The 15,964-nt window shown below is 37.1% G+C and overlaps 1 protein-coding gene across 1 annotated transcript; it reads right to left on the reverse strand.

The window, feature by feature from the left end:
* Positions 1–9,165: 9,165 nt before the first annotated feature.
* Positions 9,166–13,963, reverse strand: LOC306861633 (uncharacterized protein). The gene is made up of 3 exons (XM_079404017.1): positions 13,899–13,963; positions 12,176–12,506; positions 9,166–10,787 (listed from the first exon to the last, which is right to left on the reverse strand). The coding sequence occupies exons 2-3, from the start codon at positions 12,432–12,434 to the stop codon at positions 9,649–9,651; spliced, it is 1,398 nt and encodes a 465-aa protein (XP_079260143.1). The 5' UTR covers positions 12,435–12,506; positions 13,899–13,963; the 3' UTR covers positions 9,166–9,648.
* Positions 13,964–15,964: the final 2,001 nt, after the last annotated feature.

Consider the following 15,964-nt stretch of genomic DNA (forward strand, 5'->3'; position numbering starts at 1 on the left):
TTACGTAATCAGATAAGTTAACTAGTAAAGAAATGCATTACTTTTTAATTTACATGAAAATATCAGTTACTTTTTCGAATAAGCAACACCAGTTACTTTGTTTTCCCATTTACTGACTGACAGCTCTCCTGTCCCCATGTTGAGAGAAATCAGGAGTAATTACTGAACACTCATTGTGTGTCCCGTGTTTGTTAGTTCTCGGCTAAATGTGATGCATTTACTCATATCACTTTCACAAAAACAGATTCAGTTTTCCTCCAAATGAATAAAGAAAAGTGAAATGCAAACTCAAAATATGACGCAAATCTGCAATAATTAAATGGTAAATAACTCAAATATTCTTTATGTATTTAATCCCATTTTATTAACCAATGTCTTTGCTTCTGAGCTTCAATTATCCAATTCAATCATACTAATAAGCAAAAATTCCTTTAGATAAATTAACATTTGTGCTTTTTTTATTGCTGAATAGTTTTGAACTTTCTTCTCCTGCATTCTTCTGTAGAGACGTGAATTTACTTTTCCTTCAGCCTGAGGCTTATTCAGTTTTTGGTGTGAAAGGGCTTTGTTATTGACCAAAAATAAACTTTTTATATTAAAACAGCACGCCTAGCCCAGATTTGAAAAGTAATGCAAAAGTAACGTAACAAATTACTTTCCATGAAAAGTAACTATATAATGTAATTAGTTACTTTTTTTAGGGAGTAACGCAATATTGTAATGCATTACATTTAAAAGTAACTTTCTCCCCCAAAACTGGTGGCCAGAAACTTTATAATGAACCCGATCCCCTCGTTCTCCCACTCGTTTACTTCAATATCTCCACTTGTCCTATCAAGGAAAAATGCGAAACTGCCCACCCCCCAAGAAAACTCACCAAGACAAACATGTTGTATTTTTGCAAATCCAAAGCAGTAGCCTATACTTGTCTGTGTTTCATACCGTATCAGAGTGTGTGCATGGAAAGCCACCTGGGGTGTATTCCAGAAAGCATGTTTAACTTACCGTCAGCTAAACCCTGAACTTTGGGTTGATTAACCCCAAACCTTGCTTACTCGAGGTTCATTCAACAGAGTATGTTCCTGGTTAAGACATTCTCAACAGAGCGACGAATCGACGAGTCACTATGGAAAAGAGCACTAAGAAAAAGCGTGCCATACCGTTTCTTCTTTTGTTCAATTGTCGTTTACATGCTTATTGCCACCCCTGGGGAAGCATCTCTTTCGCAGTTCAATACAAACTCTATTTTTAGTTTTAAGCACATTCTGCATATTACAACAGTCACGTTACATGATTTAACTGATTTGGATGTTTCATAGGAAGCTTGGCAGTGCACTGCTTTAAATGACAGGAACAGAATCAAGCAAGGTGTTTTTATAATCATTGGGAAAAAATAAACTAACATTCTTTTAATTTCACAGCTGCACTGGGACCCCTTGGTGGTTCGAGGGCCATATGCAACTTTCGTACTTTGCTTATAGGGAGCACTGGCACTGATGAATCCTCTTTTGTTTCAGACTGAATTTAGCAGATGCTGTGGCCTGTAAATGTTTATTTCCTGTGCAGTAAGTCCTCCAGACTAAGATGATGCAGAAACTAGCTGCGTTTCCATGATGTGCCACAGATATGTGCAGTTAAATAAGGGGTTATCCAAACATTACTTATACTTGAGTGGCCACATATGAGGTGCTTCTTGTAGGTTATAGTACATTAATAAAACGATCATGTGACTTTAACATACACCAATTGACCTGTAAATGCAAAAAAAAAAAAAACTGTTTCCATTGCAATTTTATGATTATTTTTTTCAAATTGTCTAAAAAACCACCTCGTGAGCGTAATTTTTTTTTTTGCAATATGTGGTAGTTTTTTTTGCAAAATTTGAATGGTAATGGAAACAGCTAGTGGACTAGTAATCGCTCTAGCTGCAGAATATTCAAACAGCTAGAGCTTATTTCTTGATCCTGCAACAGATATAAGATGAAAGAAGGCCACGATTATAGACAAAACTATTTGTGAATGCAACAACCAGGTATGTAATTGTGGAAAACAATGTAATGGTAAATCCCTCCATCAAGATCTAGATGAGCGAAGGTCCTAAAGAATGGGGATGGGGTCCTAAAGAAAGCAAAGGATTAACAATAACGACAAGCGGTTCTGAGATTACAGGTTACACCTCATTCAGTAGTTTAGCAGGTATAGCATCCAGGATATGTGTTTGGATTTTATGCTTTTCATGTCTAAATGTTTTGAAGTTTGTTGCTTCATGCCTTTAAACTGGTGTTAACTTGTATTTGTCTCTTTTCACCTCAGACCTGATGGCACTGAAAGAGGAGCGACAAGAACAGAATGAAACGGAAGAGAAAGATCAAAACGAGAAACATGATTTGAAAAAATCAAATGGTTGCTTGCAGAATGAAAGACTTCCTCACCAAAAAAGCTGAAAAAACAGAAAACCTTAATTCCCAAATGAGAATTCACACTGGAGAGAAGCCTGCCCTCAGTGTGGAAAGAGTCACACTGGAGAGAATCCATTCACATGATCAGTGTGGAAAGAGTTTCAAGATTAAATTAATCTTAAAGACTCACATGAGGATTCACACCGGAGTAAACCTTACAACTGTCTTCAGTGTGAAATGAGTTTAACATATAACAAAGTTCTGAAACGTCATTTGAAAACTCATTCTGGGAAGAAATTGTCGTTTTCCTCAGTGACAAAGAAAAAGGAGTAATTTCTACAATCATCTGCATATTAATTTTGGAAGACATCAGAATCTGCTGCAGCTACAAGAGGTGGAGGGAGAGGGAGAAGGAGTCAGTCAGTCCCTGCTAGCACCTCAGGAAATATGGCACAATGTGGATGCGGATGACAATGGGCCTCCCAAGCCTGTGTTTAGGCCTGCTCGCGAACCTGGACCGCCGTTAGTGACAACTGCATCATACACAGCACTACAGTTGTTTTAGCTTTTCTTTTCGTCATCTGTGCTGCAGACCATCGTTCAGCACACAAATGCCTATGGATCCAAAAATCAGCAGGGAAGAGACAAGCCATGGCATAACATCGCTGTTGAAGACTTGAAGTCTTACCTGGCACTAGTTGTGTACATGGGTCTTGTGAAGGTCTCTGCTGTGACTGACTACTGGAGGAGGTCTCAAATCTACAGTGTTCCCCTTCCTGCAAAGATCCTGTCCTGTAGGAAGTTTCTGAACATCACAAACGCTCTTCATCTTAGCAATCCTCAGGATGATGAAGAGAATGAAAAGAAGAAGGGAACAGCAGCCTACGACCGCTTGGGGAAGATCAAGCCTTTGTATGACAACATTAGGGATGCCTGCAAAACATTTTTTCATCCAAATCAGAACATCTCCATAGAAGAGAGGCATCCAAGGCGAGTTCTGGACTCAAGCAGTACATGAAGAACAAACCTACTAAATGGGGCTACAAGCTTTTTGTCTTGGCAGACTCCCCGAGTGGTTACACCTGTGAGTTCTTCGTGTACGAGGGAAAGTCCATGCCATCTCAGAATGGACTGAGCTATGAGTCTGTCATGTCACTCATAGACGAAAAGATGTTGGGCACTGGCTACAAGCTGTATTTTGTGTTTTTTATATTTAGGAATGGAATGATGAGTGAGGAAGTATTTACAGCAGTATCTATCCAAGAAATAGTTGTAGTTCTGCATTTCTGTGGAAAAAGTAGGTGCCATTTTTTTTTTTTTAAGAAATAGATTCAGGAATAGTTAAGTAATAGATGAGTAGTGACCAACTACAGCAGTATTAATATAAGAAATAGTTGTTGTTCTGCATTTGTGTTAAAAAATAAGTTCCAATATTATTGTGATGTTAAAAAATAATTATATTAAGGAATATTTTAGGAATTTAATGAGGACTGATGAAGTAGAAGCCTCAATGGAAGTAGTTGTGTATTTTTTGCAAAAAAGTGCAATATTATTAATGTTTAAAATAATTAAAGAAATAGTTCTCCTCAAAAATGAAAATCATAATTATTTAATAATTGTGTTATAGTTTTAAATCTGAGAGTTTTTTTCTTATGTTGATTACAAAAGAAGATAATTTGTAATATGCTTTTAACTAAATATTTGTGGAAGTCAATGGGACTTAAGAAATTTTTAGTTACCAATTTTTCAAAATATAATTTTTGTTGAAGAAACAAATTCATATAGTTTTTTTTTTTAAATAATATGAGTATGAATAAAACTGACATAAATTTCATTTTTGTGGCTAACCATTTCTTTAGGTTTCGTAGGTTTACTATGTTTTTGTATTTTGTACAATGTTTTGTAAGTTTAAAGCTGTTATATTATAGAAAATATAAGTACTTGTATTTTGATAAAATAAAATATTTAAAAGTGAAAAAAAAAGAAAAACTATTTTAAGAAAGTCTAATTTTAGTTTACAAAGAGTTTTGATGTTGTTTGAAATGTATGATTTATTCATAATAAAATAGTTTTGAACTTGTTTATAATTGTAAATGTTACAAGCATTCAAAGATTGAGCAAAAAGACTGAGCAAAAAAAAGTTTGAGCAAAAAGAGTCTGAACAAATGCTTGGAAAAAATCCTGAACAAGATCATGAGACAATTACTAATGTTGTTTCTAATTCGTTTCCACAGACATCCTATATCAGAGGCTCTTTCCATCAAGGAGATTACCGTTTTGGCTGGAAAAGGGGAAGCCGATGTGGTACAAACAGTTTAATTGCAGTTTTGATGTGTAAGTTGAAAAATGTGTTGCAGTGGACGAGAAGTGATCCGAATGCTGTTCTGATGCATGGTGATGACCTCTACAGTGCCATGAGAGCTGCAGGGAAAATCAACGATCCTACAAATGGCTTTATAGCTGTTCATGAGCTACCAGACACACACACTTTCAAAGATTGTCAGTTTTCAATAAACTATGGTGAAACATTGACTGGCTTGTTTGGTGTCAATAAGTATGATGAAGGATTTGAAGGGTATGCCGTGTCATTTGATGAAGCAGTAAATCGAGCATTCCAGAGGTTTGATGCCATTTTATTGAATATTAAGCTAAGCATATGTGCAGCTGTGAGAGAAGGTTCCTGGTATGCAGTAATTGATCCATATTCCAGATGCAGTGATGGCAGATGTGTAGCTGATGGTAAGAGTGATATGGGCTCTCTTCTTACTTCATGAAACTTGCTGTGTCCATTAATGCACGTTACCATGAGTTTGCGGTCACTGGGGTCAACGCAGCTAAGATTGACAGAAACAATCAACAGGGTAAGCCATTCTGTCCAGTGATGCACCAGACTGCTCAAGCAGTTAATGAGAGTGAAGGTGAGAAGTCACAAATGGAAGCTGATGTTGGGTGCAGCCAATCTCAGAGTGATTTCATAAAGTCTGTGAACAAAACGTGTGCAGAACAGAAAACGGAAACAACTCATGGAAGTGCAGGTGATGTTGAATTTATTTCAGAAACTGACAGTGTTTCTTTATAGTTTAGTCCATTAACACTTGAGCAACAAAAGAGTGTTTGCTTAAATGTTGTAAAAGAACAAAATCCAAATGCGATCCCAATTGAAATGGCTGAGCCTTGTCAAACCAAAGATATTGTTGGTGACGGTAACTGCTTTTTCAGAGCTCTAGTGAGTGGATCTGAACAAGAACACCGAAAATTGAGGAGGGCCATTGTTTCACATATTCTCCAAAATGAAGGAATGCATGTACAATTTCTTAGACAAAGATACAGCTCTGTACCGGAGTATATTGCTATGTCAAGAATGAAATTTGTTGGAACTTGGGCGACAGATATTGAAATACAAGCAGCCAGTGATTTAATTGGTGTGGACATTTTTACATTCAGTCAAGAGAAATGGCTTAAATATACATCTTCAAACATCTACTCTAATAGACACAACTGTCAACACAAGGGAGTTTATTTGAAGCATGTCAATAGCTGCCATTATGAAGTTGTTGTATGTGTAAAAACCAACAACAATACCTGTGCTTGCTTTTGTAAAGCATCTTCTGAAGGTTTAACCTATAATTTAAAAGCTAATTCAAACTCACGTAAGCTTTATAAGGAGAGACTGAAATATAGTTATTATTGTGATTTTAAACAAAAGAAACTAATGGAAACTAACAAAAGATACCATGAGGATGATGCTTATAAACAGACATTAATTAAATGCAGTACTAAAAAGTACAAGTTAAACAAGTGGCATCAAGAAAAAGTACGGAAACACAGCATAGATAAATACAAATCCAATGATTTGCATTGTAACGCTGTAAAACAATATAGCACCCAAAAGTACCATACAGACACAGAACAGAGAGACTCGGTCAAAAAGATGAGCAGCCGTCCAATCAACAAACAGAGGGCAGGCTGAGAGCCGTGACGTAGACGCTAAGCGCCGAATTTAAGATTGTAGTTTAGGTTAGGTTAGGTACATCTAAAACGACAGTGGACATGGAGACACGGGATGCTATTCGCTCTGTTGTATATTCCCGCTATTTGCCAACTGAAGCCCGAACTAGAAGAGTGTTTGGTTCACATTTTGAATGGAGGTGATGTCGTGGCCCTACTCCCGACAGGTTTTGGGAAAAGTTTAATTTATCAACTGTTAACCATCGTCAGCAAGAAACTGGGGAGGCCAATGTCCGGCAAGGCGATAATTGTAATTGTGATTTACTTCACATAATCTGCAAAAGTCACTCACAGCCATCTTCACTCCGGTATTTTGCTTGATGGCTTTGTTTTCGCCGCATATCTGTGTTTACAGCAGAAGTTCGAGGCGGCTGAGCCGGCGCATAACATACGTCATAACCATAATATGTGATTGGCTTACGAGTACACCAATGATTTTAAACTTCAGACAAGCAGGGGCACTTCTGAAATATTCTGGAGCCCCCTCTAGCACTAGCGAGGGTGGAAAAACCAATTCCTCAGCCACACAACATTTATCTGAGCCTGAGGATGAGGAAGACACCTTTTCTTCCACTTCTCTCACTCCTCTCTTTAGCAGGATTCATCAGGTGTGTTTGTGCACATAATATATGTTCAGTTATAATAATGAGTACTTTAGGAAGATCTTGGTGAGTGATCTTGGTTGGTGTATTCAGAAACAAACACCAGCCTCTTCTGCTTCCACTGCAAACTCTTTTCAAATAATTTTATTGCTGACTTCACATGACAGCAGCCCAGAACATCAAACCCGCTTGAAAACATGGAAAGACCTGGGTATGAGGTTTAAAAAGGAGGGATACAGTTTATAAGCATGGCACTTATTGAGGCTGAGAGCATAAGATGGAGAACGGTGGGCGCGTTTTGGATGTTACTGTGAGCGCACAGAAAAGCGCCTCTGGAGCACGCGAGTACCGAAAGGCTTAAAAAGACGTGCAAATAATACATTTTTGTGATGATGCAACAACAACCAATTCTGTCAACTGTACTGAAACCCGAGCTAAAGTCTTGTATCGCAGCGTGCAGTCTAGATGTGCAGATGTGAAGAGAAGGTCAAAGAGAGAAGAAGCGGTACAGCTGAATCATTCACGCTGTTTTCAAATGACTGATTTGATCTGATGGTTTGTGTGGATTTATTTACTCCTCTAACCTACACGCTATATTGAATAAACGTTTTGCAGGAATTTCCCTCATTTTAAAGTCGAAAGCTGCGGGAGTGAGTAATGCGATAGAAATTCAGGACCTGATTAAACATAATTCTATTGTACAGAGAATTGTGAAACATGACTTTTCCAAAACCTTCTGGGTTTATTTATTTTTTGCAAAATTTTCCAGGCCTAGAAATAGCTGTTTTTAAATTTCATGGCTTTTCCAGGTTTTTCATGACCATACAAACCCTGAATGTGAAGATCAGGTGCGGTTATCTAAATCAGACAAAAATATAAGTGCGGGCGGCTGGCGGGTGAATAATTTATTTGAAGCTGCGGATTCGGGTGACGTTTTAGCTCATCCGCGCATCACTACAAGCTATGCAATATCACTTTCATAATCGCCGATAATCAATGCGATATTGCATAGCTTGTCAGTGAACTACGGCTCTGTGTAGTAAATGCTGCTCCTTCTGAAAGCACGTGATGCAGATTTACCACTAATCACAGAACCAGCTTTACTGACGAGATGCGCATGATAATCGCATTTGATTATTTGCACAGCCCTTGAAATCAATGAATACTGTCAAATATTTGGCTACCAACATTGTTCAAAAATTGTTCAACATTGTGTTAAAATGCTTGAGAGTATCTAAAACTGATTAATGAGTAGCCCACTGGGCCTGATGCTTTCAGTTTTGTATTTTACATGTTAATATTCAACTTATTTTGAGGTTTTATACAGAATATCCAGTACATGAGTTAAACGGAGTTGCTAATGTTCTGTATTTTATACTTTTACTACTAGAATTGCTTTTTTTTTTTTGGAAAACTCTTGTTAAACATATACTGCCTATATGTTGTTAATAGGCATGTGTTGTTTTTTTATAAACATTTATGTGTTTATTATAAATGCATTTGTTTTTAGCACTTAAAACTGATTAATAAAATGTTTACTGGGCCTGATGTTTTCAGTTTTGTCTTTAACAAAATTCAATTAAAATCAGAAGGAATTGAAACTAAATGTTAATGTTGGGTATAGAATATCCAGTGTTGAAGTTGTAAAAACTGAATTAAGAATGTTCTGTACTTTCGTACTCAGACTTTTTTGACATTTATGATTACATTTGATAAAAAAAAATGTAAACTTGGAAACCACATGAATTTCACGTTTTCCTCATGTGATCACATGAAGACAACATAAGAGCACATATGGATCACATGTGGAAAATGTCCCCATGTGTTAATAGGTTTTAACATGTGGATCACATGTTAGCTACACGTAACAGAAAAACCACATGAATTTCACATGTGCAAAAACACGTGGTCACATATACATGTGATTCTGCACATGTGAAAATTACATGTGCTTTGCACGTAGGAAATGTGTGCTTTACACATGGGAAATGTGTGTTTTTGGAACATTTTCATGTGAATTCCATGTGAAAGTCATGATCAGTAAAGTATCAAAAAAGTCAAACAGGCATGCACATCCCAACCACCCAGATCGGGCTCAGGTGCAGGACAACTGAGGAAATTGAACAAAGAAAAAGGAGAGAAGTCCGCACACTGAAAATAGCTGCTCCAAATGAATTTAATAACAGCAACGTTTCGACCCTCAGGTCTTCATCAGGCTCAATACCCACATGGAATAAAATCAGCTTACAGGTAATCACTTTAATTGGGTCCACAGACAAAAAAACATGTGACAAAGTAATACAAGTCATGTGGAAAAAAAAGCTTGGACCAGCACTATACCATCATAAACCAGCATGGACCAGCACTATACCATCATAAACCAGCATGGACCAGCACTATACCATCATAAACCAGCATGGACCAGCACTATACCATCATAAACCAGCTTGGACCAGCACTATACCATCATAAACCAGCATGGAGCAGATTGGAATCCATGCTGGTTTATGCTGGATTTTTCAGCTGGGTGATCTGTAAGTGTGATGGCAAAAAAATGTTTAATACATTGATTACAACTGAATGTCTTCCAAAATGAATGTGCAGATGATTGTAGAAATTACTCCTTTATCTAAACTTCGTCACTCTGAGGAAAATGGCAATTTCTTCCCAGAATGATTTTTCAAATGACGCGCCATGTTGCTTTGACTTTTGAAAGTCTTCTCACACTGAAGACACTTGTAAGGTTTCTCTCCAGTGTGAACTACCTTGTGACTCTGAAGGTTTCCTTTAGTCCTGAAACTCTTTCCACACTGTTCACAGGTGAAAGGTTTCTCTTCAGTATGAATTGTCAAGTGAGCCTTGAGGCTTCCTTCATTTGAGCAACTCTTCCCACAGTGATGGCACATGATAGGCTTTTCTCCGATGTGAATTTGAACATGATTCTTAAGATGTTTCCTGTCTGTGAACCTCCTTTCGCACTGATGACATTTAAAACTCTTCTCTCTTGTGTGAATCTTCTTGTGACTCTTAAGGTTTTCTTTATATCTGTAAGTCTTTCCACACTGATCACATGAGAACGGGTTCTCTCCAGTGTGACTTCTTATGTGAATCTTTAGGGTCCCTTTGTGCCTGAAACTCTTCCCACACTGAGGACAGGTGAAAGGCTTCTCTTCAGTGTGAACTCTCAAGTGGTCATCAAGGTTTTTTTTCTGTAAAAAACACTTTCCACACTCAGAGCATATTAATGACTTCTTTTCAAGGTGAATTAACATGTGAGTCTTAAGATTTCCATTTCGTGAGAAACTCATCCCACACAGTTTGCAGGTGTAAGGTTTCTCTCCAGTGTGAGTACTCATGTGGGCTTTAAGATGACTTTTCCGTATAAAATTCTTTCCACACTGAGAGCAGATGTAAGGTCTCTCTCCAGTGTGAATTCTCATGTGAGCCTTAAGGGTTTTTTTTAGTGTAAAACATTTTCCACACTGAGAGCATGTTAACGGGTTCTTTTCAATGTGAATTTTCATGTGGACTTTAAGGCATCCTTTTTTATTGAACATTTCTCCGCACTGTTGGCAGGTGAAAGGTCTCTCTCCAGTATAAATTCTCATTTGGGAATCGAGATTTTGTGTTTTCTGAGCTTTTTTTGGTGAGGAAGTCTTTTCGGTCTGTGAGCAACTTATTGATTTTTCTTCAATTTTTAAACCATGATGTTCCTCATTCTGATCTTTCTCTTGCGTTTCATTCAGTTCTTGACTCTCCTCTTTCAGTGCCATCAGGTCTGAGGTGAAAACACACACACACACACTCAAGTTATCACCAGTTTAATGGCATAAAGCAACAAACATCAACACATTTAACACGCATCCTGGATCCTATACCTACTAAACTACTCAAAGAGGTGTAACCTTTCATTTCAAAGCCTCTTGTTGATATTGTTAATCCTTTGCTTTTTTTAGGCATCCCTAATTCTTATCCCTAATCCCTAATGCATCCCCATTCTTGATGGAGGGATGTACCATTACATTATTTTCCACAATTTATGGAACGTAATGCATTATATTACTTTTGCATTACTTTTCAAATCTGGGCTGGGCTTGCTTGTTTGTTTTTAATATATAAAGTTTATTTTTGGTAAATGAAAAAGCCTCAGGCTGAAGGAAAAGTAAATTCACGTCTCTACAGAAGAATGCAGGAGAAGAAAGTTCAAAACTCTTCAGCAATAAAAAAAAGCACAAATGTTAATTTATCTAAAGGAATTTTTGCTTATTAGTATGATTGAATTGGATAATTGAAGCTCAGAAGCAAAGACATTGGTTAATAAAATGGGATTAAATACATAAAGGATATTTGAGTTATTTACCATTTAATTATTGCAGATTTGCATCATATTTTGAGTTTGCATTTCACTTTTCTTTATTCATTTGGAGGAAAACTGAATCTGTTTTTGTGAATGTGAGATGAGTAAATTCATGTTAACATTTAGACGAGAACTAACAAACATGGGCCCCATTCATGAAACATTCATAAATATACAGGAGTAGTGGAATATCCACGGCAGTAAGGTATTACTAGTATCTCATTTGGAAGAATATTACTGAATATAGAAATGCAGTAACCAGTAATATTTCTATTGTATAATATCTCTATTGTAGTTCAGTTGTTGTACAAGTACGATGATTGGTCAGTGTAGTATTTGTCCCGCCCCTCCTCCATCGATTGGACGGCTGCGTTCTACCCAAAGCTAAACCGGAGATAAACAATTTATCACCTCTCAGCTACAAAAAACTAAACAAAAACAAAAAAATACAGCGCAAACAAACTTGTAAAATATTATAATGGCAGTGCATCAAAATCCAGTGTCATCAGTTTGCCAAAAAAACACAGTGTTTTACGCACCATTACACCATTACCATTACGAACATTTACTACTAGTTACATTCAGGAATGTATATGTTAGTATGGTACTTTTGGGGACGAGTTGAAAAAACAAATCATTTACAGGCAACAAATACTGTTTTCACTATTTTCTACTCTGAAGTAGATATATTTAATGTTACACAAAATAATTGTTTTGGCTACTTCTGTAATATTTTCATATCTGTAATTCTGTAAGCCAATTAAATAAAGATCAAATGAGTGAGTTCAGCTTTGAGAAAGAAAACCAACCTGTTTGTTCCTCAGTATCTTCATGTTTGACTCTGAATACTTCTTCAGTCTTCATGTCTTCACTCTCTTCTTTAATAAACTCCATCTTTGTATGTTCCTCAGTATCTTCATGTTTGACCCTCAATGTTTCTTCAATCTTCATGTCTTTACTCTCCTCTTTAATAAACGCCATCTCTGTTTTTTCCTCAGTTTCTTCTTGTTTGACTCTGAATATTTCTTCAATCTTCATGTCTTTACTCTCCTCTTTAATAAACTCCATCTTTACAATCTTGTGTCTCGTGGATCTCAGTCAATTCAGCAGGAGTTTTTCCGTGTGTTTGGACACTTTCTCCTGTTTAAGAAGAGAATAAGGAAAAATAAGCGTAAACTAAATCTCTGTGTGTCTCAATCAGCTCCCTAGTTCAGTAGTCAGCTCCCTAGTGCAGTAGTCAGCTCCCTAGTGCAGTGGTCAGCGCACGTAGTCAGCGCACTAGTTCAGTAATCAGCGCACTAGTTCAGTAGTCAGCGCACTAGTGCAGTAGTCAGCGCACTAGTGCAGTAGTCAGCGCACTAGTTCAGTAGTCAGCGCACTAGTTCAGTAGTCAGCGCACTAGTTCAGTAGTCAGCGCACTAGTTCAGTAGTCAGCGCACTAGTTCAGTAGTCAGCGCACTAGTTCAGTAGTCAGAGCACTAGTTCAGTAGTCAGCACACTAGTTCAGTAGTCAGCGCACTAGTTCAGTAGTCAGCGCACTAGTCTGACTAGTTCAGTAGTCAGCGCACTAGTGCAGTAGTCAGCGCACTAGTTCAGTAGTCAGCGCACTAGTTCAGTAGTCAGCGCACTAGTTCAGTAGTCAGCGCACTAGTTCAGTAGTCAGCTCACTAGTTCAGTAGTCAGCGCACTAGTTCAGTAGTCAGCGCACTAGTTCAGTAGTCAGCGCACTAGTTCAGTAGTCAGCGCACTAGTTCAGTAATCAGCACACTAGTTCAGTAGTCAGCGCACTAGTTCAGTAGTCAGCGCACTAGTTCAGTAGTCAGCGCACTAGTTCAGTAGTCAGCGCACTAGTTCAGTAGTCAGCGCACTAGTTCAGTAGTCAGCGCACTAGTTCAGTAGTCAGCGCACTAGTTCAGTAGTCAGCGCACTAGTGCAGTAGTCAGCGCACTAGTTCAGTAGTCAGCGCACTAGTTCAGTAGTCAGCGCACTAGTTCAGTAGTCAGCGCACTAGTTCAGTAGTCAGCGCACTAGTGCAGTAGTCAGCGCACTAGTGAGGGAATCAGTCAGAGAGAGAGTTAATGGCCTTAATAAAAGGACACAAATTACACACAAGGTTCATATTTACAAATATTAATATATACAATATATACAAATATTAATATTGCTATTTGGTATTTGCTGATTTGTAGATTATATTTAATAGATTGCACTTTCATGAAAACATTTGCAGTTGTTTTGTAAAAGTTACACATGTTAGTGTTTGTTTTCTCGTTGTATTTTCACTGTATTTTGCATTTATGTTGTACTTGTGCCTTGCTTAATATTTACTGATGTACATTTATCAGCGCCATTGTATATTCTGTTCAATAAAAGAATAAAAAATAATAATAATTCACTATATAGGGACTGGAATGTCACTAGATAAAGCATTAAAGTGTTACATTGGTTAACAATTAATTTCACAGTTTTATATACAGTTCTCTAAACGAGTTGTATTATTTTAAACACTTTAAATGATTAAAACACACACACCTTTCTTCAGCAGAATCACAGACGCGGGAGCGCGGCGCAGCCTGATGACGTCACACCGCCAGAGCAAAATAAAAGTCCCGTTCGCTAAAACTAATGTAATACGATAAAGCTGTACCGAATACCTATGTTTAATTGAAAGGATGAACTGCAGAACAATCAAAAAGTCCAAAGCTATTGATACTACTTATATCTAATATATTGTATTGTATACATCTTATCATTAAAGGTCCATGAAGGATTATGGGTTTAAAGCAGTTGATTTTGTCTGTCTGAATAAAAATCTTGAATTAAAATTCAATAATTTCTTCTCAAATGTTAGTGATTTACATTTTCCCAGATTATCTTAATTAAAATTGACAGGCAGTATAATAATCTTCTTAAATGTGATTATAATATAAACAAGTTATGTATAAAGATGTCAGATTTCAGTTATTGCAAATTGATTTACAAACATCATTTAACTTCTTATATCAGCCCTCTGAATAACAAATGCACTGAGAATCAACTAATCTTGTCTTCTAAAGCAGTGGTTCCCAACCTTTTTTTCATGGGACCCCCTACGTACACATCTGAGCCCCCCAACCCCCCATATTATATTTATACACGCCCATATATATATATATATATAAATGCAATAATAATATAATTTTTTTGTCTCTTAGAAATGCACATTTGACATTGAGTTGACAGTAGTTTGAGTTAGGATGCAGATGTAAATTTATGTTCATTATCAAAATCAGTACCATCTGTAAAAATTGCAACAACCTCCTTTTTTATATGGTGAAATTTATTTTTTCTGACTGTTTGAGTTTTATTAAAATTAACCATTGCTCTTCCATAGTAGCATACATTTACATCATGATAACCAGAGTTAAAACCACACATATAGCACCTCAATACTGCGGTAAAGGAATATGGTTCAATGATTATTACATTTTTAGTTTCTTTAATTAGCAAAAAAATGACAATATATTCAGTTGTTACTCCTCATCTTCCCTTATTAAGAGTGAACAGTTCAGTTAATCAATACAAGATACAATAAACAGTTTATTAAAATATCAAACTCTATAAGAACATCCATCAGAAAAAAAAACAGTATATGTTATGTTATATTAGTGTTAAGATTTTAGTGAAGTACAATATTCAGATACGTCTGTAGGATCTCAGAAGAGAAGATCAGGAGACTGAGTGAATGTTCAGCAGGTTCTTGATTGAGATGGTACTGTGTGGCGCTGCAGTCATCAAGACTGACTAAAGCACTGAATCACTGAAGTTTAAACAGATTTCAGGAGGCTGTTCTTACAGCTGAAGACAAAGCATTCAGATCTCTGTCTTAAACACAGCGTGCAAATGATGAGAGCAGTTCTAGATCTAAAACAATCAGTAGAACTATAGCACTCATTATCAGAGATCAGGGAAACTCCAGATACATTCACACTTAATTCACATACTGATTAGAATTAACAATAACACCAATTAAAGAAATGAGGCAGGAGCACAAGAGCATCACAGAGAAAAGATGACAGTCTCACTTTACATTTGTATTCACACACACTTAAAGCAAGAGATGCATTGACATCCTGGATTCGGACAGCAATTAAATCACCAACTACCCCCTGTATATGGTGAAAATCACTTACGTCCCCCTGAGAAACAATTACCGTCTAAATAGGGCTTAAAACTATGAAAAGCCCTATTCGGACAGTAATTGTTTCTCAGGGGGGCGTAAGTGATTTTCACCATATACAGGGGGTAGTTGGTGATTTAATTGCCGTCCGAATCCAGGACGTCTGTGTTTTTCTCTCACCACCCCCGAATTACCTACTGTTTTTTGACAAACACCAAGATCGTGTGGTAATTTAATTGCCGTCCGAATCCAAATCGAAATCGAGTCAAAATTCAGCGTTTAAACCCTTTTTGAGCACTAAATACATTTTTACAGACGTCCATATGAGAAACAATTACTGTCCGAATCGGGCTAAAGACTAAATCAAAAACACCTGTCAAACTGGTGCTCACCCTATAGGACCCCTACTAGGACCTGTGTGGGTCCTAACGCCTCAGTA

This window comes from Barbus barbus (assembly GCF_936440315.1).
Source record: "Barbus barbus genome assembly, chromosome: 42".
Classification (NCBI taxonomy): domain Eukaryota; kingdom Metazoa; phylum Chordata; class Actinopteri; order Cypriniformes; family Cyprinidae; genus Barbus; species Barbus barbus.

Excerpts from the sequence above, each read along its gene's own strand:
- LOC306861633 (XM_079404017.1), bottom strand. The coding sequence starts at position 12,434 with ATGGAGTTTATTAAAGAGGAGAGTAAAGACATGAAGATTGAAGAAATA. Across the intron at positions 10,788-12,175 it reads AGATACTGAGGAACAAACAG|ACCTGATGGCACTGAAAGAG; the intron begins GTTGGTTTTCTT and ends TTTTCACCTCAG.